Genomic DNA, 24,725 nt, shown 5'->3' on the forward strand with positions numbered 1-24,725 from the left:
TAGAACTTCAAGTTGGCAGAGGATACATGCATTTTACTATAACTTGCCTCACCTGACAAACACCACATGAAGAAGCCAGACTCCAGACCCTACCCACATTATTTTGTCCACATGGTAAAGTGGAAGGCCAGTGCATATCTGACCCACAACCTCTTCCCTCTCTCTCTAGAATTGTAAATATATTATATAAAAATTGACAGCAATTTTCCCTCTCATTCTTAAAATTTGACACCCAATTCATTTCCCACAAAGAATAAATCAACAATGCCTCTCCATATATTCCATCAAATCCACTTCTGCACTTCTAGCAGTCTTTCTCTCAAGAACCAAAAAGCAACAAACTTTGTAAATTTTAGCTTGAGTCCAAGAAATTAAAGAGAGACTTGTGGAAGTAAAACATCTTATATATGATTGCTGTTTCGATATCATTTCAGTGATATTTTTGATAAGGTCTTCTACAAGTATTGATAGAAATAAAATAAGTAGTGGTGGTGGTAGTGCAAATGTCTACTAAAGAAGTTGTGCTTACCTTAAAAGATGATAAACAAGAACTGCAGAAGCAATTAGGATGCATGAGTGGACTTTTTCAGATCTTTGACAGGCGTTACCTTCTTGGTCAACGACGCCGCCATGGCCAAAACCAGAAGAGACTACTTCCAGGTACGACAATGAAATCTTTACTGCTTTCTTAAATTTTATCTGCCATCTACAATCGTATAAATACCAAATAGACGAATAGCGATTACCCATCAAGATAGTTGCAAAAAATTTATAAGGAAGCAACATGTTTTATGATAGATATATGGAGCTGCAGAAACTTCTTAACAACCAGAAGTTGAAAAGCGAATACATAGATAACTTATTTTGTCGAAATTAATCGAGGTCTGCATTTGGCTAGCACAGCTTGTAAAATATTATAAGATTAAAGGAAGAAGAAGAAAGTTAATGTTCTTAAATTTAATGTATGTTATAACTATGCATATAATCATCATTACTGTAAACATTTTGGTTTTCGACATCCTAATGGATAGCAAATCGTTCTTTTAGGTCAAATTGACAAAGATGAAAAAGAGTTGAAGAATGAATCAGAGAAACCCAAGGTGAGGCTACTTCGATTCTAACCATCATGCTTGTATTTTTGCTGCAAAATAATCATTGGAAATTTTATAAAAATTGCTCGTTCGGGCATATCTTTGTGTTTCTTTTGCATTCATACTCATAAATTTGCAACAAAATTACAACTACAATATTTTAAATAAGTATGAACTTGCAAAAATACTAACCCATGCCTGAATTTTTGGTTACTTACAGGAAAAAACCCCAAAGGTAGTCACAAAAGAGAAGAGAGTTTCTGTTGAATTACCAAGAAACTCCTTTTCTTCTTCTAGCTCTTCTACTGCCGTGTCATCTTTAGATTGTAGCAAGAGAGTTCAAACAGAACACTTTTCATCTTCCCAAAGCGTCATCTCTGAACCTGCTTCAACTCCATTTTTACCAAGAAAACAACCAGAATTGTTTATGCAATCACCGGATATCAGAGATGTAGTGAAGGAATGCATGATTAGGGAACCTCGAGTGGTATCAATTAAAAAAGGCGTAAAGGAAGAACGGGTTGGCCCCACGATGAAGTATGTTGATTCCCCGAGGCCATTACCACACCAAAAACCCGTTCAATATGACGGAATCGATCGAAACCTAGCTAAGCTGAGGGAAATTCAATGGGGTGTCGACAAAGTTAAAGAGATATCACGGTTCTCGTGTGATGGACGGGAATCACGGTATCAGTTGAAATCAAATATGAAGGTCAAAGAGCTTCCAAGGTTGTCACTGGACAGCAGACAAGTCTATCTCAGCAATTCTTCCAATGATCCAGTAAATAATAAGCGACCATCATCAAGTGTTGTGGCAAGGCTGATGGGCCTGGAAACTTTAACAGCCTCCATCGATGACAATCAGACCTCGAAAACTAAAAGTGAAGAATCGGTCTCAAACTCAAAATCATTAAGAAAAGAGGTTGAAATAAAGCATGATCGTTCGTCTGTTTCCCCTAGGGTTCGCAGGGAGCCCATCTCACCTCTAAGAGGAGTCAAAGTCAGTCATGTAATTACAAAAATATCCCTAGAAACGGCTCCATGGAAGCAGGAAGGTGGACGTCGTGGCCAACAGAAGCCACCATTCAAGGGTAAGGAAGGTCCAGCAAAAACAGAACCAGCTTCTCCTTCTATTTATGGTGAGATAGAGAAACGTTTAACTGATCATGAGTTTAAGACGACAGGGAAGGATCTCAGGGCTCTTAAGCAGATTCTAGAAGCAATGCAGAAGACAAAGAAGAGGCTAGAGAACAAAGAGCAAGAATTAGAAAATTGCAGCATTGGTGACAGGCAGAGCCAGAAAAGTGACCAACAAGTTTCCCCAAAAATCAATGTCATTAGTCCTTGCAAAGTCAAACACACACATGCCAGAAAAGAATTGGTTGGTAGGCGACAGTTGAAAGAACCAATTCTAAGAGATAAGAAGTCAACTGGTAGACTACTGCCACTACCAGATTATTCTGCAACTGCGAGCCCAAAAATGCAGAGATCAAAGAACAGTATACATGGGCCATCATCTGATTTGAGCAGACCCAAGAAACAACCAAGTATGCAACGGAGCAGAAACCCAAAGGTAAAATCCATGGATACACTACACGATAGTGAAACAAGGAACTTGAGTCAACTCAGCGACACAGTTTCCTTCCAATCAGAAAGTTACAGTCTTGCTTCACAGAACGATTCAGAAGTCTCGAGTACTGAGTGGGTCCAAGAGTTAACTAGCCCATATCGACCAAAAGAAAACCACAGGGTGAGTGACGTAATTCAATCTGTTTAACTCATACAAATGTGCACAGACACACCTTCACTAGGTGTATTCACTTGAGCTTATATTAACTATGTAACATGTGTCATCTTTCCACAGAGTATTGTTGCAGAAAGGTTTTATGATGAGAAGTCAGCAGCTGACCATGCTAAACATACCATGGAACAACCCAGTCCTGTCTCTGTTCTTGATGCATTCTACATGGAAGACACACCGTCTCCAGTAAAGAAGAAAATTATCACTTTTAATGGTACATATCCCTTCTATTGACCAACCACCTTATTCTAATACCATCTTTATGCTGATAGACTTTGCTGATGAACATTTTGGCCTTTTTCTAGATGACGAGAACTTACACTTTGAAGAAGTACAAGATCAAGCAATGGTGAATAACTTGGGTAGCAGCACAAACCTAGATCAGTATGCAGAGATCAATAACATTAAACTCAAAAGCATAAAGCACCTAGTTCATCAAATTGAATTACTGAACGCCAACACTGACAATGCTAATGGCAATAACACGGCGACATCTCCATACGAGGATAAAGCTGAAGAGCACAGATACATAGAAGAGATACTACTAGCCTCAGGATGCTTAAAAGATCTGGTCTGCACTACCACAATAATCCAGCTTCAACCAACACGCAGTTTGATCAACCCTGAGTTATTCCATGTTCTGGAGAAAACCAAAGGATGCACAGATCATGGATACCACAAAAAGAACATGAGATCAAAAATCGGAAGAAAATTGGTATTTGATACTGTGAATGATGTTCTTGGCAACAAGTTAGCCATGATAGGTCCTTTTGGACCGTATAAAGGAAGGGTTCTAAATAGAGATAAACTACTAAAAGAATTGTGCTCAGGAATAGACGGTCTCCAAAGTAATTCAGAGAGAGGCATCTATGATGAGGATGATGAAGTTTTGAACATCATGAATGCAGATGTTAATAAGAGGTCGCAAGATTGGGAAGAGTACTGTGATCAGGTTCCTGGTCTAGTATTAGATATAGAGCGTCTGATTTTTAAAGACTTGATTAGCGAGGTTGTGAATGGTCAGGTAACGGGTCTGCAAGATTGGCAAGTGAGACCACATTGTAGGCAATTGTTTCCCTTGTAAAACTCGAATCTTGCCCCCTCATGTCATCCTCCCCTTATATATTCGTGGCTTTAGAAGCAGATCTATAGATTAGTGTAAGCATGTATCTATAATGCAAAAGCATGTTCGAATGCATATAATTATAGTACATAACTAACTGCATTTTATACTTATCTCTTTTGCTTCAAAGAGTTGACAAGGGATCATAAAAATTGGTTTTAAAGCTTGTTCATACATAAAGGCAAATGCCTAAACCAACTAGTAAAGCACTAGTCAACTTTTGGCAAGTTATAAAGTTTTATAATAACTCATAGATAGAGATAATAATATGTAAAGACAGCCATGACTGCATGACATGGAATACATGATACATCATTCTCATTCTCATATCAGGTTATTTTAAAGAAATGTGCTACTAATGACATCAGAGTTCAACAAATTAAGATATCACGATTCAAACAACAAATCTATTCTACAAACATACTTTTTCTTTTACAATAAGATTTCCAAAACTTAAATGAAAGCATTTGACTATCAGTGAAATGCCTATTCTGAATCGTGACATAACGTTTTTTAAAATTAGTACTTCATTTATAATGCAAGTAGTAAAATTCAAAATAACAAGACAGTGGATGATGATGATTACATTATGCAGCAACGGGGAAAGTAGGTTTTTACATCACATATTGCCATATAAATATATGGGACCCCCTAAATATATGATTATATCACCCGGGGGGAGGGGAGGGGGGTTGAGGGGGGCGTTATAAACTAGTTAGGTTACGGCTAGTTTCTGGCTTCTGAACACATTACACATTTGAAAGGCATTTACAGTATTGTTTCTTCTTCAGATATATCGATGAAACCTAAGGAAGTAAATAAAAAAACTAAACCATTAAATGTATTGACATAGATTGTCAGTGAATGTAAAACCTGATTAGTATAAAGGTATACTTGGATCTTCTGCTTTGACTTGAAAAGAATACCATGTAATAAATGCCAGTTATCTATGTGAAGATTATATAAGATGATGTACTTTAGTTCTTAGTTATACTATCACAAGGAAAAGAAATAAAATAAAGCGATTGAAAATTAAAGAATACTAGCGTAAAGAATCATCAATTTCTTAAACTCATTACTGAAACTGCAAACATACCTCTAAAAACATGTTAGTGGGAATGATTCCCTTGTAACAGACATATGCATCCGACACCGACTACACTGGAACCAACACCTGCTGCCGGAATTCCAAACTAGTATACAAGCACTATGCTAACATTCCTAATTTACAACTGCATCATTTCAATATGCTTCCCATTCTCCAATGACTCCTTCACAGCTTTCCCTATTTTCATTTTCTTGTCAACCCTCAAGTCGCCATTGGCAAAACAATACAAGACTTCTGCATTTCCTACTTTGCTGCGTCTATTATCAGTAGCTAAGGATTTCTTGACCGTATGAAACTCTAATCGGACAGCAGGCTTTCTCTCTACAGCAGCCTCTTTAACACCTTCCTCAATATCAACATCCCTGTTCTTAAACCCTATAACAGGCGAAGCAGATGTCCCTACAGCCAATACATGTTCTGGCCATAGACCATGATTTTGCACCAAATTTTCATCCAAAAGTCCAGCAGGGAGAGGAACCAAAGAAACCTCCTTCTCTCCATATTCTAAAGGAGTTGCAAGAAAAGGGTTATTCACTTGCTCTCTTTCACTAACACCATTAGACCCCAGTTCAGGTACTAAAAGTTCATTGCTTGACAAACGTTGTTCTGTTTCCAACAATGGCGGCAAATTGTCCCTCTGATCTTGCTCAATCCCGTCATTTCTTGCTTCATCTTGCTCTATGATGGCTAAATCTGTGCTAATATAGGTTTCGGGATCAGGAAAACACGGTAACCAAGGTGGGACATTATCCACTGGGGGGATCTCACCAGCTTTATAGAAACTCGGTCTCAACTCCCGTTCTTTAACTACAGGAAAGTCAGGAACCGAAAAGGCAAATCCTACTTCTTCAGTAACAGCAACATAACGAGTAATCTCTTTAACAACCCCAGACTCCGACAAACAATGATCTAAATCAGCAGCACCTAGAAACCCCTGGGTCATTCCCAACTCTTCCAACCCTTGAACTAAATCAACCAGATTACTCTCGGTCCTACCAGCTAAATTAGCATATAAATTCGACGTCTTGCCTATCTCCTGAACATACTTACAGACTATATCCGACAACGTATCAAGCGCAGAGTGCTGAATTCCGTGCAACCCTACACTTTCGCATATCTGAGCCACCGCAATTCTCGCAAGTGACTGGGGGAATTCGTCGATTTTTGGTCTGTTGTAGTAACTAGATTCAGTTGCTCCATTGTTCATGTTATCAACTTCATATCACACATACTCAATATAATAATAATAAAAAAAAAAAAATTAAAAGAAAAGGAGAGAAAAAGGAAAAGAAACCCTAGCTAATTATTCTAAATTGGCCGCATTATATAAGGTCACTTGATCCATTACACATAATAAATGAAATAATAAAAACTGAAAAGAAAGTAACGAACTTGATGTAATGGTATATCCAGTAAGAAGTGTCTGATTATACGTACAGATGAATGAATGTAGAACTAGAATGGAAGTAATAAGAAGTTGTATATGTATAGGTTTCGGGATTGGAATAAGATACGAGATGAGTCGGATTCCAAATGGTGTTGTTAATTGAATTGAATGAACGAATTTGATGATTTGAAAAGAGAGGCAACTTTTGAAATGAATGAATTTTGAGGAAAACACCCCCAGGGATGAGCTTGGATCCAGTTTTTCACTTTTTTATATTTTCGCTTCTAACTTTAGAATTTAGATATTTAAACACATTTTATTCTTTCATTTAATATTTTAATAAAATAAAAATATTTTAAAAAATTTAAATGAAGAAGAGACAAATTTGATGAGCTCATCTCAGGATTCATTCTACGCCCTAAAGAATTTGCTTTTCCAATCTTAATAATTATAGTTTAATAAAATTTGAACCTGTAAACCACAAGTATAAAACTCTTTAACCATTGGTTTAGACCCTAATAATATTAATTGATTCCAACAAAATAGAGTTAACAAAAACAATATCTAAATAAATTATTATAAATATAAAATTCAGCATAACCAAATACATATGATTTAAAAGTAAAGATGTTAACTAAGTCCCTTAGTGAGAAATTGATGTTAAATTGATTGTTATTTACGGTACATATCTAAATTAAATTGTATATTTTTGTTATAACTTATATTTTGATAACAAATATTTTTATTATAATTTGTTATGGAGTATAATGAATTAAATTATACTATAAACTCTCATCTTACTAATTTACGTCTAAAATTTTTGTCTTTTAAAATATCTCAACTATCATATGTACATCAATTACATTTACATCAACTCACATCATTTGATACCCACTACCACCATCAATAGTTGCATCATCACCACCACTCGTCGCCGTATTGTACGGATACACTTCCAAAGAACACAAGAGTATGCTGGTGTAAATACACACATTCATAGAGGGGGGAAAATATACATTGGGTTGGATGAGGGTCAAGTATAGTTTTTTTTTTAAAACTGAACAAATTGCTTCCGTAGCATAGTGGTAGTGCGTTCGCTTCGTAAGCGAAAGGTCGCGAGTTCGATCCTCGCCGGGAGCTCTCTCTATATGCTGTTTATCTTTGTTATTTGTGTTTTTGCAAACTATCCTATTAGTCTATTTACAGTAGTAGTTTATCAAGATTCCTTTTTTACTTGTTTCTTTTTATTCATTTTTGATAATTTGTCACGTCGATAATCACTTTTATGGTTTACAAAACACAACACCCAGAATTTGGAAGTAGGAAACGCTACCTTTTTACTTATTTGAATCTATCAGGGAATTGGGTGCTGCTCAAACATGCATTGTGTATGTATGCAAAATATGATTGTGGTAAAACTTACATTTATAATCTATATGTAAACTACTCATCCATAAATAAATCATGAAATCTTCTTAATCTAACTTATAATATACCATAGTTTATCAAGTCATGTCAACGTATTTTGAGTATTTGCTATTCATATATTGATTTTTATTTTACACAATAAACAAAATACAACAAAGAACAAGAACCTGCCAAACCTTGCATATATATACAATTTGGTTACAAGCATCATACTTTTCGAGCAAAGTAAACTCGATTCAAGTTCAAGTCATATAAGTAATATGGTGGTCAAAAACAGCTTCACAAACTGAACAATGACATTTCAAACTAGAAATTATATGTTTATGTCCAACGCATATTCATTCACAATGAGCTTAATATTACATGTATAATCGTCGTATTTGTACCCATTTACTATCATAATGTATGTTACTAAATTTGGGCAAAAATGATATTTGCTTTTACAATGGCTACAGATCCAAAAAGTGATTAGGTTTTTGATTACCCGGCTTACAATTCCACCTCGTTTTATAAGCATCAGTAAAGAGCTGGATAAACAGGTAGTAGTATGAGCCGATTACCGATAAGCATTTTAGGAAGATATGGTAATGCATATATACCTTTGCTTTACGTTACAAGGGATCTGATTTCTTGGATTGATGCAGTTGGGACACTGAGATTGGGCAATTACTAGATATTTCTCACTGATTCACTGAATAATGTCATAGTTCGGGTATATACATGTCTGAAGTGATGGTACAACGTCAACAACAGATTGGGAAACAGGAGAAGCAGTGGAACCATTGGTTGCCACCAGCTTTAGGGGTTGTGGAGGGAGCTTTCGCTGTAGTTTGTTCCGCCTCTGCAGGCGATGTTGATGGTGGTGGCTGAGGCTTTTCAGCCTCCTCTACCTTGGTTGGACTTAGAATTGGACTGCCTCCTGCAAGTCTGCGAGTAGCAAACATAAGAATATTAATTAATTTGATGATTTACTTACACAATGTTGTAACGACTAATGTACAGCAGTATTAAGTAGCATACATAGGAAATGCAAATGAGCTATTGCTTTGGCAACTTGTCTCAGAAATGCAAGCAATTGTTGCAGAATTACGACTAGGACTTTCCCCTTTTCCATTTGGAACATTTGAAGTAGTACTGAACGATTGTGTCCTCTCCATTTCTTTTACCCTTTCAGAATCTAGGTGGACTTTGTTGAGCTCGTCTTTTACTCCGGATTCATTGTTTGTACTAGCATTCTTCTGATCATTTTCTGCTGATGTGTCTATCACTGTGGATAAGGCAGGTGACATGTTGGCCTTACTGGCATCAGGTGTAAAATTTGAATCAAGATCATCATCTAGCCAGTGAAGTTCTCCAGACTTGCTTACATATAAACCATTATCCATGGAGAAGCTATTATTCCCCATATGGATACTGAACAATGATTCATTTGAAGCTAGACTCCATTCTGAATCAGTTCTGCGTTTTCTAGCAAATAAGGGTGATGGAATCCTGTTTGGATCATAGCCTGTCATCACTTGGATTGGAGGAGATTGTTTTGGAGATGCATCTAACATATACAGATCAGACGTTTGAGGCGAAATCTTAGGTGAAAAACTTATCATGCTTAGCGTAGGCGATATACTATCCGGGTTCAATCCTACTGAGCTACAACCATTTTCTTCAGATCCTGGGGATGTTCTATCAGTTTCACCAACATCTACTTCAAAATGATTTGAGGAAGTAAAGGAGGACACGGAAGAGTAGGAGGATGAAGAAGCGCAGTCAACCATTTTGTCATCATCAAGTGTGTCCTTGCCTACGATGTTGCTAGAAATAGCATCAGCTGGCGAATTTAAATGCTCACTGCTACCACTCCCATTATAGTGTTCCATTTTGTTCTGTCCGACAAATCCTATATGGATTTTTGTCACATCAGATAACTAAGATCTACTGAAAGTGAAAAGTAACATAGTAATAAAGTAAATATTACACATTTGATAATCATCATACCACAATTCATGTGTATCAATTCATGCATTTAAAAAAATAAAGAAATAGACGCACAACCAGTATCAAATGGATTCCACTATTGACCAAAACAAGATGAAGTGAAATCCTAGTTGTCGGAAAATAGCTAACAGACGATAACTTAAACAAATTCATCAGTAACTAATAGATCCAAAATATATTACACAAGAATGAATCACCAAAAATACACCGAATGTATCAAAAAAAAACTTCATAATAAGCTGATGATTAGGAAAACTGCATTTCAATTAACAGTTCTTAAGATCACAATTCTAATGGTCACGATTTCAACATCACAATTCTTATAAATTATAATCACAATTCTAAGGTCGCAATTCTTATTTTCACAATTTTAATGTCACAATTACAAACTGAATGTCACAATTCTTATGATCACAGTTCTCACGTCACAATTCTTATTTTCATGATCCTAGAGGCGCAATTCTTATGATCACAATTTACAGTCTTCATCTATAATGTTGCCAGTAGTAACATCAACTAGAAAACTTGAATTTTCACTGCTAATGCTACCACTCCCATTCTTCCTAAGGATTCAGGCATGTCAAATTACTACTAATATCGATCTAATAAAATATTAAAATTTGACTTTCATAAATGTATCACTCTAAGGAAGAAAAAAAAAAAGAAACTAAGTGTAAATGGTTCCAACGTTTCCACCACTATCGTCAAAACTGAAATCCTGAACAAAACTATACTTTACATTCTGTTCTCAAATCAAGTCACGAATCACGTTAATCAATAAACTATATAACACAGTGATGATCAGATACTTTACGACTTCAAAAGTGACAAACGCTACGCTAAGCCATGGTGATCAACACCACGATCTACGGTTCTTACAATCACAATTCGCTAACGAAAAACGTAGAATTCTACTAAATTATTATACACATGATCAATAAATTAAATGAACAGCTTCAAACCTAACAACATTAATTTATATATCGCTATTCATGTAAATATATATATATACATATACACATATAGATATAGATATGAAGTAAGTGAAGTTACATGAACATGCCCCTGAAAGATGAAACCCTATGGATTAAAGATGGCCGGCGGCACCAATAATATTTGCCCCTCAATTATTTGTTTATTATTATTATTATACAAAAATTATTAAAACCTCGAAAATGGGGGAAATTGATGTGAAGACGAAGGGGATTAGGGTTAGGGTTTGTATTGATCTGATCGAGTAGTAACAGAATTATGGATGAGCGTTATTTTAGGGGAAAACTTTATTTCCGAATTTATAGACGCGGGAAGCTTTTTCATTCGACGGGTGTTTGTTGGAGGGTGGGTTTGGGAATTTGATGGAAGTTTAGGGGGGTGGAATGATAATATATGAGAAACACAGTATGTGATAAGAGGTTCACAATTGAAGAAGTGTTTTATCTACACTACATTTTTGGCATGGAAGCAGTTATGCAGAAACAGATTTTTAGCCATGGGATTAGACTTTTCGCAAGTAAGTTATGCTTACAATCAAATTTCTTAGCATTAGTTTTGTGTTGATTTTTCAATTTCCCATTTGTTAAAATTTATTTATCCCTAAAAATCAAACTTCAGACGTTTCGTAAAAATGTCAAAACGATAACGGTTGTTTGTATGTGAACATACTAACTAGGTTTGATGTTAAAATCCTACTTTTAATATTTAGTTATCTAGATATCTAATATCACTGGTCGAGGCACATGAAAGTGAAGGTTGGTCATGCCCCCCATAATAGAAAAAAGAATGAATATATTAGTTAGATCGATTGAAATAGATTCAAATTATGGTAATTGTTATAAGCAAGTTGTAATTGTTGTGTATCGCCAATTTGATAGATACTTTTGTGAATAAAAGTTATCTTTCAAAATAAAATTGAGGCTAAAGTTAATTAGTCCACTCACAAAAGATATATTACAGTCTCGACTGTAATATTTGATTGAACATCAATTCATTTGTGTCGTTGACTATACATAATCTAATACAAAGTAATATTACCAAGGACCACCAAGTGTACGAAATATAGCCTCTCTAAACACATTATGTATAGTTGGGCTTCCAAACTAATAGTAGCTCTATTTAAAGTTATTGCTGCCTAGTTATAAACACTTTTTAAATAGATGTACGTCAAACGTATATCTGATCTCCAATTAGCACTTGTCGTCATCATTGACAAACTGCAAAAAGAGCTTTAAAATTTTTTGGTATTGCATTAACATATTTGATTGAAAGGCTGGAAAGACATCTATATATGCATTAACATGTTACATTGTGAAAGACAACCATCATAACTCATAAGGTGTCATCTGTGCACTTCATTCTTATAAGTCATCAAATAAACAGAAGATCTATAAAGTGTGAAAGTTCTGTGTGAGGAGTGTGCTATATATAAAGGGTTTTTCTATAAAGAACCATCAAGTTGTTGTAGAAAGATGTTCTGTGTGCAATCTTGAGAACATAAGAGGCAATTTATACCTACTAATCTGCAAAGTGTGCTATTAAGGGTTTTGCTATAAAAATCAAAGGGACCTTAATGCGAATTTTCGTTCTTTTTTGAGCTAAAGGAAGATGGTGAAAATATGAACTTTAAGTTAATGAAATCAAATCAGCCTGCTCTACTATGGGACATCATAAGATTTTGTCTGTAGAGAATGTCATAAAGCACTACATGTGGTAATGCTTTATAGTTGATACTCTGCATGTTACTGTTTATATTTAGAAAGCTTTTGGAGACATCCTTACCGGGGATGATTACTTCAATCTTACTTTTTCTAGAGAACTTTTTAGTGACAAGATTCTTAATGTCCATTCGTGTCTGCACGCAATCAATGTTCTTAACAACGATTGCGTTCTTTCTTTTCTTTAATAAGTTCCTATCATTAGACAAGATTAATTTGAAACGTATTGTTAATTGTATGCCCAAACTTTCCAGCCAAGAAACCATTAAGGAGCTATACAGATATACCATTAACTGTCCACCAGAAGTCAAGCGTTGCAGCTCAACGTATAAGTTATTCATATTACCCCAACTTTCCCATTTTGGAAAGGCAACACAAAAATTCAACAAAGGCAAGGCCTATTAAAATTCTCAGATTTTCAACTTAGGTACACGCCTCAAACAGAAAGTGATTAATGCATTATTTTTGGCACGTAAACAGTTGTATGCAGGAAGAAGAAGGAGATCAAACATGGAGACAGACACATATGTACTAATGGAACCAGGGAAAGCGGAAGAATTTGTAAATGAGGAAGAACTCAGACTCAGATTGAAAGGTTGGCTAGAAAACTGGCCAGCCACATCACTGCCTCCTGACCTTGCACGATTCGAATCCATTGATGATGCTGTTTCATTCCTTGTAAAGTCTGTTTGTGAACTTGAAATTGATGGAGATGTTGGCTCAGTTCAATGGTATGAAGTTAGTTTGGAATAAAATCATTCAACCAACAAACATTTACTAATGAAATTTCCTATTTGGCGAAAATGTATGGTATCACCGGTTTCTTTTGTGTATATTCGTTATATACTAGACAGAATTCACACTCATAACCAAACTTTTTCCATTCAATCAAGTTAAACATTCATATATACAGAATGTTATCACCAAAAGGATTCCAAAAGCAATAAACTTTATATCAGTAGTCGAGATTCATCGAAACACAATGAGATTAGAACAATATCTAATCAGATGCATTAGGACAAATCAAGATTCCAAGTCATACAAGCTTTATATCATTTAGACATGGTTCAATATTCATAGAAACACTATTAATACTATTGGGCCTTCATTGTATCCTAATATTAAAGCCTAAAAATCTTTCAACCCATCACAGTTCATCAAGTTTTAAGAGCACCCAGATCTTGAAACTTGGAAGCTTGAATCTGCAAGTATCACAAAAATGTATATCAACAAAAATAAGATATATCGAAAGTTATAACTTAATGAAATTATATACAAGTGTTCATCATGACGCTGTACCTTGTGTTGTTGATTTATAGTAGAAGATGACGGTGGTAACAAAGCAGATGGTTTCATGGATTTAGCTGATTTCATAGACTTAGCTCTAGCTAGAAGTCCTTTAGAAACAGGGGACATAATCTGATCAGTTGGGCTTTTATACCTATAAAAATGAAAAACCCACATATAAAAATTCAAACTTTATAACAAAAGGAACATTATTTTTTTGGAATCAAGAATTACCCAGAAAGAATGACTTTCTTTTTGTTACCCTTTTTTCTTGAATAGTTAATTCCCTCCATACCATTTTAGTTGCCCTGTCGACTTTCAAAGTCTTTGTGTTTTAACTTTACCGTAAATATTTTTGTTTGTATTATATAATACTTGATGAAAGTTATATCATTGAAAAGTTCGTTTAAAATCAAATTTATTTATGTATTTTATATCAAGTGTTATAAAATATAAACAAAAATATTTACGGTCAAAGTTGAGACAAAAAGGTTTTGAAAGTCAACGGTGGACAACTATAGATTATATAAGTCAGTTAAGCTCCATCAGCTACTCATATCAAGTAACTTTGAATCACTACCAACAAGTAAAGCTAACCAATAAGTATAAAACAACATAAGAACAAAAAAAAGTGACTTACATTTCAGGATATTTAAATGCTTTTGGAACTGTAAGACGATCGGGTGTTGATATTTTAGTAGAGCCATTAGCTGGAGTTGGGAAATTCATCTGAAGTGGTGCTTGTTTTGAAGGTGTTGTTAGATGAGATTCTTGATCCATGGCTTACAAGACTTTTGATAGATATTGTGAGTGAGATAATAGTTAAGTCTTTCTATGGATTTTGGCTTATTGAGGGGTTTATTAAGTGTTTGATTATTAAAAAAAGTTAAGTGTGACCGTTGATGAAAAATGTGGAATATGATGCTAACGGTTCAATTTGGTGGACCATGGGCTGCTGGGACTCAATACTTATTTGACTAAAAAAGTCTATTCTTTTTTAACTTTATTCTCGGGTTTGTTTTTTTTTTTTTCTCGACGTGCTAAATATTGTTTTGTTACAACAAGTGCATCTCATAGTGCATGAATCTCTATAGGATATAGATAGATGAGTAAGATGTGAAATATGTGATATTGTGATAAGACTATTCCAATACAACAATCTTTACAAATCCATACCAATTCATATTTGTGCATACAGCATTAAAACATGTCTATACTTGTTCAACTTTTGGTGTTTGTCCTTGTTTAAAGATATGTTTGTAGCATATTTGTCTCAAGTAATGGGTAGTGATATGTAGTGATGTGAAAAATGTAGAAATTCGTAAAGATGTTTGTATGCTGAATGTAGAGTTAAGGATTTCCAGGATTTGTAAAAATATAACGTAATAAGTGATGTAGCAACTAAAGACGTTTAAAAATGCACCTAGACATAGTCTACGTAACATCTATTATATTTTACGTTGGGTGTGATTCAAAAAGCTATAAACTTTCTCCACCAATAACAATAAACTTTTTAGTTACTTTTGTAAAAGCTAAAAAAAATTACCAAATTCAATTCAATAAAGCTGCTATGAAGATCTCTAATGAACCTAACAAGTAAATAGCCCATATGCTATTGTGGACCTTTATAATCAGTTCATATTATACCCGCTTTTTAAATTAGCCCATTTTTTTCCAACAAGTAAATAGCCCATTTAAAGTGCTTTTTCAATGTAATCTATGTTTGGCTTGGTATTTTTTAAAGGGGCTTGATAAATGGACCCGAAAAAATTACTCAGTGGACCCATAAGTCAAACAACAGTTAATAATTTCTCTCTCTTGTTTTCCCAATAAAAAAATTACTTTGTATTGTGATAGAGGGAAGGCGGTTTATGGTGGTCGGAAGTGAAAGAGGGAAGTATAGGGTGGTAGTGGCCAGAGGAACAAGAAAGTGAATACTGAAAAGTAATAAAGTGACAGACAAAAATTATGGAATACTGGAAAAGTATAAAGTAACATATACTATAAGAACTAGTTAAATATAATTAAAAAATTATTTTCAGTTAAATAAAATTAAAATAGGTTGACTTCATGGTACAATTAACAACCTCTTTTTTTAAAACCTACTTTTGTTTATTACATCAGTTTTTTAGCTTATGCAGTATCATAACAATTTCTGTTTAAAAAAAAAAACCAATAACATTTTATGAAAACTAATATACCCTCGACTTCTTAAATATACAGAAACAATTTCTTACTAGAGTTGATATACTCTAAAAAATTGAATCATGACATTTACTAAAGTTAACTAGTCATATGCTCATGTGTTTGTGTGATACGGCGGTATAGTAACGACTTCGATGGTGATGATGAGTGATGACGGGTGGTAGCGGTGACAAGGTTGTATTTATTTATGTAAAAGTAATTGATGTTAAAAGGAGTTAATGTAATTTTTAAAGAGTTAAAAATGGATATTGTAAGTAAAGTTCAGTAAGTGTTTTATAGGTATTTCAAGTAGAAAATTTTTTTAAATAGTAAATAAAAAGAACATTTTGGGTTATCAACAACTTAATTGAAAGAAACTAAATACTTTATAATTTGTAATATAATAATAAAAACATATATAGAATCAAAGGTAATGAGTGAATTACATTTGTAATAACTAGCATAGTACCCGCGCAAATGCGGCGGCGGTGTCCACAATGCGATGGTGACGGGCGGCGGTGGTGACTAACGGTGGTGACAACGAATAGTGTGGACTATTATGTAAATCTAATTAATATAATGGTTAGTATAGTTATTTTAAAGGTTGACGGACTAATGGTGTTTTTGTTTCATTTAGAGTGGGGTTGTATTGTATTTATGAGATATTGTTTTAATGGAGGGCAATTCTGACATTTTCTCTCTTGTAACTTTCAACAGGGGGTCTATTTTTTTTAATAAGGAGTATAGATTTACAATATAATAAGGTTATATAAGGAAATTTATTATTAGGAAAATAATAAAGTGCATCATCTTTTAGAAAAACACTAGCACGGTATCTGCACAATGCGACAGTGTATGTGGCGGTGAAGTTGTGATGGTGGGAAATGATTGTTGGCAGTGGAGGCGACGTCGAATAACGTAGATAATTGGTATAAAAGTAATTGATCTAAATGGTTAATACAGATATTTTAAAAGATAAAAGACAGTATAATATAATTATTAAAAGTATTTTAGATATCTTTTCGTTATATAACTTTCAATATGAGACTATTTTTTTTAATAAGATAGTAATAGATGAATTATTATTTTTTTCCAATACTTAAAAAGGTTGTGTGAAAAAGGGGGAAAAGGTGAAGAAAGCAAAAAGGAGAACTTTATGGCGAGATCCCGTGGGCGGCATCCGCACGCACCCACCCCAAAATATAATTTACTTTCCTTTTAACTCCCGTTTTTTGGTTCCCGTTTTAATACTTTGATACTGATACATATAGTGATATAATATAATATACGAGTAATATATTATGACGAGGAAGATAATGATGATCTTGATTTTTTGGTAATGCTACTGCAACAGCCAAATGCAAGTAATACTACTCCATCCTTCATTCATTCATGCTTCTCCTTTTATTTTTTTATTTCTCATATATATTGTTTTTTTTTTTTTTTGGTCTTAATGAGTAAAATAGATGCTTTAGTTTACTACAAGTGATAGTGTAATCTGCATCCAGAACTTAACGTCGCTTTTCAGTTAGATACTTAATTAGCTTGATATGACATGTTTGTCGGTAGATACGTCCCGGTGGGGATTGGGAAGAATGGAGAGGCATATTGCGAACTTGTGGGATTACAATATGGTGGACCACCTAATTATACGAGAGTGTTAACTCTTGATGTTGTTTTTATGATTGTTTCATCTTGATTACACTAAATCAATAGAACAAACCACACCGATGGGGTTGGTAGCCCATTGGCGAGGTTTTTACCTTGAAAAAATCCACCTGGGTTCGACTCTCACTTCCCACATTTCTGGGAATAGGGATCTTTCGAGAGTCATGCCAGGCATGTGTGTAATTTAAGAGTAGGGGTAGGAGTAGGATAGAATGCCGTTCTAACAAAAAAGAACAAACAACAACAGTTCTATTTAACCAACTCTTTTAATGATGCTACCATCTATTCTTCTCAATCTTATTTCTAAGCTTTTCATCCTTTTATTACTTGTTCGCATCATGGTAGTATGTCACCCCGGGTTATTTAATCTTACAAGTTGCCCCCAATATGTTTTGCTTGAAAGTCGCAATGTACGAATCCTGTTACTCTGTAGTGTTTGTAGTTAACTTCAAGCTTTGTAATAATTATTGATTCTCTTGACAGGAATAAATGGCTACAGTGTCACTTGCAGATGTTGCCTTCAGGAATCTTCCACGCCACCCATTTGTTTTGCCAGGCATTGGTGTATCTGATTTGTATGTCCGCCCCAAGAAATATTCCCTGACCTGTAGAAAACACCCCGATAGTAAAAGGTTCATATTCCATTTGTTAGTCAAGTTACTTGTTAAATTTCAACAAATTTGTTTGAATCCGACAAGTTTATGTGTTTGCAGAAAGTTATTACAGAAAAGTGACGTCTCTTCAAACTTTAGGGCTGCAGTGTGCTGTAGTCTGGTATGTTTTACTTCTGTACTTGCTCTTTTCTTTTAGTTATAAGCTGTTGCACATCATCATTGTGAACAGTGAACACTCCTGTGAAACCCTGGTACAATGTACTTTTTTACTATCGATTATTGGGGAAAAAAACAGGTATCCGCACCTCTGATTTCTCAGAATCCCTTACTAGTTCAACTGAAATATCATGTGTAACTATTTTCTTACAGGGAGAGTCTGGTGAGGCTTCTTCGATAGATATTGTCCGTGATGAAGTCAATGAAGATGAGTTGATGGCAGCTAGAAATGCACTTTATGAGGCACAATCCAGACAAGAAGCCTTACAAAAGGAGAGAGATCAGTTACTTAAGGAGTTGACTAAACAAAACGAAGTTTTGTCACTAATAACACATGAGAAGAAAATGGCTATAACAGAACTCGAGGTAGGAGTAGATAAAGATGCAATAGCTGTCAATGGTGGACGGTTAGCCCTTTTAATTGATGATGATTCTCAGAAAGTAAAATTGCTTAATGATGGCCCTCGTAGAGAGATACCAGACTGGATGGCACGAAGAATAGGTTCTGTTCGTGTTAAGTTTCCTCCCAGAAAGATTAATGTTTCTGAAGCAAATACATCCACATTTAAATCTCTGGAATTGCCTAAGCCTGCTGAAGTATGGTCAATTGCCGAAGCAAAGCCAAAGGATGGGGACATTGTAATTGATAAAGAGGTTATCGAAAAGAAACGGAAGGCTTTAGAACGTGCTTTGCAGCGTAAAACTGTTCAATGGCAGAAGACCCCAGAAGAAATAAGATTAGGTGGCTTTTTATATTGTCTCTTAGCTATGCCTGATTGTGGTTCATGAGTAAGGCACGTGATTGTGTAATCTGACTTGTTTATTGTATTGCAGAGCCAGGAACTGGCACAGGACACGAGATTGTGGTTAGTAACTTAGTATAGCTTGTCTACATTGTTTTTGTTTTTTCATGGATCTCTGACAAAGTTTTGATTAATCTCCGAAGTTTCAAGGTTTTAATTGGGAAAGCTGTAGAAAAAAGTGGTACATGGATCTGGCTCCAAAAGCTGCTGATTTGTCTCGCTGTGGAATAACAGCAGTGTGGTTACCTCCACCAACAGAATCTGTTGCTCCACAAGGTTGTTATAACTTCAAATAATTCAGTTGTACTTATGTTTATCACTTGCTGTGAAAACGCTGATTAGAACATGGCAGGGTGTAACAATATTAATTTATCTCATGGAATGACTTCAGGGTATATGCCTTCTGATCTCTACAACTTAAACTCCGCATATGGAACCCAGGAGGAGCTGAAGCATTGCATACAGGAGATGCATAACCAACATCTTTTGGTATAGTTCAGAAAAGAAACTATAGCAAGTAGGCTCTCAGAAGGGAGTATTAAACTATATCTAGCAAACCCTTTATTTGTCGGTTCTTTGATTACGCATAGTGACCTTACTCTAAATTTTGCATTCTATACAACATTTATTTTATGACCTAGAAAAGCAGTAGAAATATGCTTTTTCAGAGGTTTTCAAGTAGCTGAGATGGACTGGTCCAGAGAAAGAATAAGAAAGATAAAAATGACATATTAGCAACAACAAAAAAAAAAACTTTTCATACATGCACATCAATGATTTTGGGTGGGTGAAAAATATGATACTGGTTGAAGTGGTAATGGCTCAAGACTCGGAAATCAATTTTCTCTATTAAAGATACAACATATTATTATATCCACATGATGTTTATTATTATCTGTAGATTATATATTACCCATACATGTTAAAGTGTTAAACACAAGCAACTTTTTTTCATTCATTTTTCTGCAAATTTTCAAATACCAATGCGAGTCATTGTTTTTGTCAACAGAATCTGTTCATCATCATCTAATGCTTTTTATTTCCACGTGTAGACTGTGACAGCTGATGGTAGATAAATACGCTTCTTGTTTTACAGGCCTTGGGAGATGTTGTGCTCAATCATCGCTGTGCTCATAAACAGGTGAACCACGCATAGCTTATATTCAATTAGGTTGCTTACACTCATTTTCACAGTGTATAGTTACTGTGCTTCATACTTTCCAAAAGGGAACAATCTATCTTTTGGTTCTTGCATTGAATTTTGCCTGTCGTTGTTTACTTGTTTCACACACTCTAATTCACAGCAGAATCTCTGTCTGCATGATGCACGAGTCATAAGGGATATGTGGTATATTTTTGACTGGTTATATTGTTGTCTTTACTGATCACAGAGTGAGAATGGGGTATGGAACATTTTTGGTGGCAAGCTTGCCTGGGGACCTGAAGCAATTGTCAGTGATGATCCAAATTTTCAAGGTCGTGGAAATACTTCAAGTGGTATGGTTATACTCCAGTAAATATATACAATTCATTAGTATACATGTCTTATTGCATCGGTTATACCAGGCTATGCTTGTAGGTTGCCATGAAACCATCATATTAAGTTGTAATGGAACTTAGCTATCTGATCATTCTATGTTATGAATGAACATTGGTAATGATGAAATGGTATCGTGATTTATGTAAGGCTATACTGCCTTATCTGTTCATGTTATGAATTGCAGGCGACATCTTTCATGCAGCACCGAACATTGATCATTCACAGGACTTTGTAAGAGAGGATGTAAAACAGTGGCTGAACTGGCTCCGAAACAATATTGGTTATGATGGGTGGCGCCTTGACTTTGTGAGGTGAAGTAAATTTATGTTCTTTTCAGTTAAACACTCTCGTGTAACACAGTTGAAACTTGATGCCTAATGGTTTTATAAGGCTGCTCAGTGATCGTATATTTTTATTCATTTTAGCATATAGTGCATACTAGTGAATTATTTAGCGATTTTAAGAAATTCTAGTTTTAAATGGCATGCATGTTACCCTAGTCAATATACCTACTCATGAAATAAATTATTTTAAGATTGATTCAAGCACAATGTATGTTTGTTAGTGTTGACTAGAATAGTCTTTTGGAGATGATTAATTTTCTTCTTCACATGTTCATAAATGCAGAATTTGCTTACTCTTATGTTGCTCACAGGGGCTTCTCGGGTGAATACGTGAAAGAATACATTGAGGCATCAAATCCCGCATTTGCAATTGGAGAATATTGGGATAGTCTGGCTTATGAAGGTGGTAATCTTTGCTATAATCAAGGTAACTTGCAGACAAATTTCACAGGATACTACTTAAAATACCATGTGAAAAAGAACAGAGATATCTAAGTGCCGAGACATTTTCCCAGTATACTAAAATTACCATGTGAAAATAACAGAATTATAAAAATTAATAGCTAAAAAGGTGATTTCTTTTAGTTTTGTAGTAATTTATGTCTGGTAATTAGTATAGTGTTCTGACTCATATTTATATACAATAAATCACCCTATGATCGCTGAGTTTGATTATATGTGCTCAGATGCACATCGTCAGCGCGTGATTAATTGGATCAATGCCACTGGTGGTACCTCATCTGCATTTGATGTCACAACAAAGGTAAATGCTGAATGAGCTTAGCCAATAACTCGGGACAACACTCTTTAGAACCATTACATAATACTGTAATGTCTACAATAGAGCACAAGTGTAACTACATCGCAAGTTTATATTCTTTAGCCATTATACTCTGCAGGGTATCCTTCATTCTGCATTGCATAACGAGTATTGGAGATTGATAGATCCTAGCGGAAAACCAACAGGAGTGATGGGATGGTGGCCCTCGCGTGCTGTGACATTCTTGGAGAACCATGACACTGGATCAACACAGGTCTACTCTTAAGTCTTAACCTTTGTGTTTCATTCTGTAGTTACTAAGATAAGAACAGCCTCTCTTATCCCTCTATCTTAAAAGTGTGAACATTGGTTAGAAAAGGTTATCATGGATATTTTGTTGCAGGGTCATTGGCCATTCCCTAGAGATAAGCTTATGCAAGGATATGCATACATCTTAACCCATCCTGGGACGGTAAGTTTATCCAGCAAACTAATGTCAATTTAAGGTCATCAATGCTTTCTAGTTTAAAAATCAATATAAGATGGGTTTAAATATCAATGATGGCTTGCTTATCAACCTTTTCTTGATTTATATTACACAGCCTGTGGTATTTTATGACCATTTCTATGATTTTGGGCTCCATGATGTCATAACGGAACTAATAGAAGCCCGAAAGCGAGCTGGAATCCACTGCCGAAGTCCTGTGAAGATTTACCACGCTAATAATGACGGATATGTGGCCCAGATAGGAGATACGTTAGTAATGAAGCTTGGGCATTTTGATTGGAACCCTTCAAAAGAAATTGACCTGGATGGGAATTGGCACAAGTTTGTGGATAAAGGCTCAGATTACCGGCTGTGGCTGAGAATGTAACTAGTTTCGTCGTTAATGTGGATATTGCAGGAACTTATATAAAATAATGTCAGAAGAATTTACAATAGGTTTTTTTTTTTTTTTGAACAGCAAAGATGAATATATTATTAATAACGCCAAACTAGCAAGAAGCTAGCAAATACATAACAGAATAGAAACAAAATTAAGAAATACTCGGCTGATTACACCAACTATCCTAATCAATCTTCAACTTATTAGCTCCATTCACAATCCATAAGAGTGCTAAGAACCGGACCTCTTCAAAAATCATTTTAGGCGACGCATAAAGCTTCCTGTGAAATGCATATTCTGAAGGTCACTAAAGCAAATATCTGAACTTTATACCAAGAGCTAATCTGTGATCAATAAAGAGAAACATTGTGAACATGCTAATCTGTTATCCACGCCACGTGTAGTGACAAACATAAATCTAAATCTGAAATATGTCAAAAAGTCAAACTATGTATATAAAATGGAGATGCGGGGGATCGAACCCCGTGCCTCTCGCATGCAAAGCGAGCGCTCTACCATTTGAGCTACATCCCCGACCTTGGTACCGGATGTTTAACTGCCATTATTATAATGGCTTATCATTAATTCGAACATCTTTGAATATTTATGTAAATATGTAATGTACAACAAATCTCACTTGTCTAGAAATGGTTTGTGGATAGAGGTGTTACTAAGTATCCCGTATATAGATTTAAATACCGTGAGTGGTTTTATGTGCACCATCACGGTGCTCTCTTTTTTTATTCCTTTTTTGTTTTTGATTGTTACAATTTCTTTTATTTTGACTCGTTTTTCTGTAAAATTACATCTTTAACCTGAGTTTAGAATATCATGCAACTAGTACAACATGTATAGCATGAATATACACATATACAACATATTTACATATACAATATATACAATCCTGTAAAGGGGCAGAGGTTTATCCCAATTATATATCGTACTTTCGGGCAGTTTAGTTGGAGTTTTCTCCTCCAACTAGATATTAAGGGTAAGGGGGTTTTCTAGCACGGAATCAGGATAAGACAACGTAAGTTATATCATCTATTGCGAGTAAATGATTTACACCTTTCAAAAAAGTAATTTTAGTAAACACCTTTAGAATATTTGTTGTTAACAAAATTTAGATATAACACATGTTGTGACCATGTTGGTTAACCGAACGCCCGCTTTAGTAATGTATATCCATATGTATCATCGAGCTTTTACACGTTACTGATTTTAAGTATCGTTATATGTTTCGGGGCAACGCCCGAGTTAAAATGTAGTTATGTTGAATTCAGGCTTCAACGGCAATTGATTTTAAGGCGATCCGTGACATCTAGAGTCTAGGCTCAAACCCCCCTCTATAAATATTAGAATAGCGCTCGTGGGAGAAACACACACACACTTTCGTTCTCTATAATCAACAACAATGGAAGCAAGAATGGTCCGTAAACATTTTCTCCAGTTATTTCAACATTTTTAATAATCGATTTTGCTTATTGATAATCATAATCAGATCTGGTTGCTTATTAGGTTGTACTTTGCTTATTGATAATCATAATCAGATCTGGTTGCTTATTAGGATGTTCTTTGCTTATTGATAATCATAATCAGATTTGGTTGCTTATGAGGATGTACTTTGCTTTTTGATAATCATAACCAGATCTGATTGCTTATTAGGATGTACTTTGTTTATTGATAATCATAATCAGATTTGGTTGCTTATTAGGATGTACTTTGCTTATTGATAATCATAATCAGATCTGGTTGCTTATTAAGATAATCTTTGCTTATTG

At 34.9% G+C, this 24,725-nt stretch overlaps 6 protein-coding genes and 2 non-coding genes across 8 annotated transcripts; 4 read left to right on the plus strand and 4 right to left on the minus strand.

Moving 5' to 3' along the window:
* Nucleotides 1–386: 386 nt before the first annotated feature.
* LOC122602848 (transcription initiation factor TFIID subunit 3-like) lies at nucleotides 387–6,694 on the minus strand. Its single transcript, XM_043775452.1, has 2 exons — nucleotides 5,112–6,694; nucleotides 387–706 (listed from the first exon to the last, which is right to left on the minus strand). The coding sequence occupies exon 1, from the start codon at nucleotides 6,328–6,330 to the stop codon at nucleotides 5,242–5,244; it is 1,089 nt and encodes a 362-aa protein (XP_043631387.1). The 5' UTR covers nucleotides 6,331–6,694; the 3' UTR covers nucleotides 387–706; nucleotides 5,112–5,241.
* LOC122602846 (protein LONGIFOLIA 2-like) lies at nucleotides 493–4,128 on the plus strand. The gene is made up of 5 exons (XM_043775451.1): nucleotides 493–660; nucleotides 1,048–1,100; nucleotides 1,312–2,841; nucleotides 2,956–3,106; nucleotides 3,198–4,128. Exons 1-5 carry the CDS (start codon nucleotides 504–506, stop codon nucleotides 3,974–3,976), a joined length of 2,670 nt encoding a protein of 889 aa, XP_043631386.1. The 5' UTR covers nucleotides 493–503; the 3' UTR covers nucleotides 3,977–4,128.
* An 884-nt stretch (nucleotides 6,695–7,578) lies between the features above and the next one.
* Nucleotides 7,579–7,650, plus strand: TRNAT-CGU. Its single transcript has one exon. It is a non-coding gene; the product is annotated as a tRNA-Thr (tRNA).
* Nucleotides 7,651–8,216: 566 nt separating this feature from the next.
* LOC122603585 lies at nucleotides 8,217–11,363 on the minus strand. The gene is made up of 3 exons (XM_043776324.1): nucleotides 10,984–11,363; nucleotides 8,959–9,832; nucleotides 8,217–8,865 (listed from the first exon to the last, which is right to left on the minus strand). The coding sequence occupies exons 2-3, from the start codon at nucleotides 9,810–9,812 to the stop codon at nucleotides 8,682–8,684; spliced, it is 1,038 nt and encodes a 345-aa protein (XP_043632259.1). The 5' UTR covers nucleotides 9,813–9,832; nucleotides 10,984–11,363; the 3' UTR covers nucleotides 8,217–8,681.
* On the plus strand, nucleotides 11,356–13,445 carry LOC122603586 (protein CHLORORESPIRATORY REDUCTION 7, chloroplastic). Its single transcript, XM_043776325.1, has 3 exons — nucleotides 11,356–11,440; nucleotides 12,896–13,032; nucleotides 13,122–13,445. Exons 1-3 carry the CDS (start codon nucleotides 11,386–11,388, stop codon nucleotides 13,392–13,394), a joined length of 465 nt encoding a protein of 154 aa, XP_043632260.1. The 5' UTR covers nucleotides 11,356–11,385; the 3' UTR covers nucleotides 13,395–13,445.
* Nucleotides 13,446–13,507: 62 nt separating this feature from the next.
* On the minus strand, nucleotides 13,508–14,803 carry LOC122603587. The gene is made up of 3 exons (XM_043776326.1): nucleotides 14,569–14,803; nucleotides 13,941–14,082; nucleotides 13,508–13,843 (listed from the first exon to the last, which is right to left on the minus strand). The coding sequence occupies exons 1-3, from the start codon at nucleotides 14,706–14,708 to the stop codon at nucleotides 13,799–13,801; spliced, it is 327 nt and encodes a 108-aa protein (XP_043632261.1). The 5' UTR covers nucleotides 14,709–14,803; the 3' UTR covers nucleotides 13,508–13,798.
* Nucleotides 14,804–17,282: 2,479 nt separating this feature from the next.
* LOC122603354 (alpha-amylase 3, chloroplastic-like) lies at nucleotides 17,283–22,997 on the plus strand. Its single transcript, XM_043776029.1, has 15 exons — nucleotides 17,283–17,476; nucleotides 18,264–18,412; nucleotides 18,494–18,554; nucleotides 18,764–19,352; nucleotides 19,445–19,476; nucleotides 19,557–19,689; nucleotides 19,805–19,902; nucleotides 20,510–20,554; nucleotides 20,805–20,910; nucleotides 21,138–21,264; nucleotides 21,609–21,724; nucleotides 21,984–22,060; nucleotides 22,197–22,331; nucleotides 22,461–22,529; nucleotides 22,660–22,997. The coding sequence occupies exons 2-15, from the start codon at nucleotides 18,270–18,272 to the stop codon at nucleotides 22,930–22,932; spliced, it is 2,004 nt and encodes a 667-aa protein (XP_043631964.1). The 5' UTR covers nucleotides 17,283–17,476; nucleotides 18,264–18,269; the 3' UTR covers nucleotides 22,933–22,997.
* A 408-nt stretch (nucleotides 22,998–23,405) lies between these two features.
* TRNAA-UGC lies at nucleotides 23,406–23,478 on the minus strand. Its single transcript has one exon. It is a non-coding gene; the product is annotated as a tRNA-Ala (tRNA).
* Between the last annotated feature and the right edge of the window lie 1,247 nt (nucleotides 23,479–24,725).

This window comes from Erigeron canadensis, chromosome 6 (assembly GCF_010389155.1).
Source record: "Erigeron canadensis isolate Cc75 chromosome 6, C_canadensis_v1, whole genome shotgun sequence".
Classification (NCBI taxonomy): domain Eukaryota; kingdom Viridiplantae; phylum Streptophyta; class Magnoliopsida; order Asterales; family Asteraceae; genus Erigeron; species Erigeron canadensis.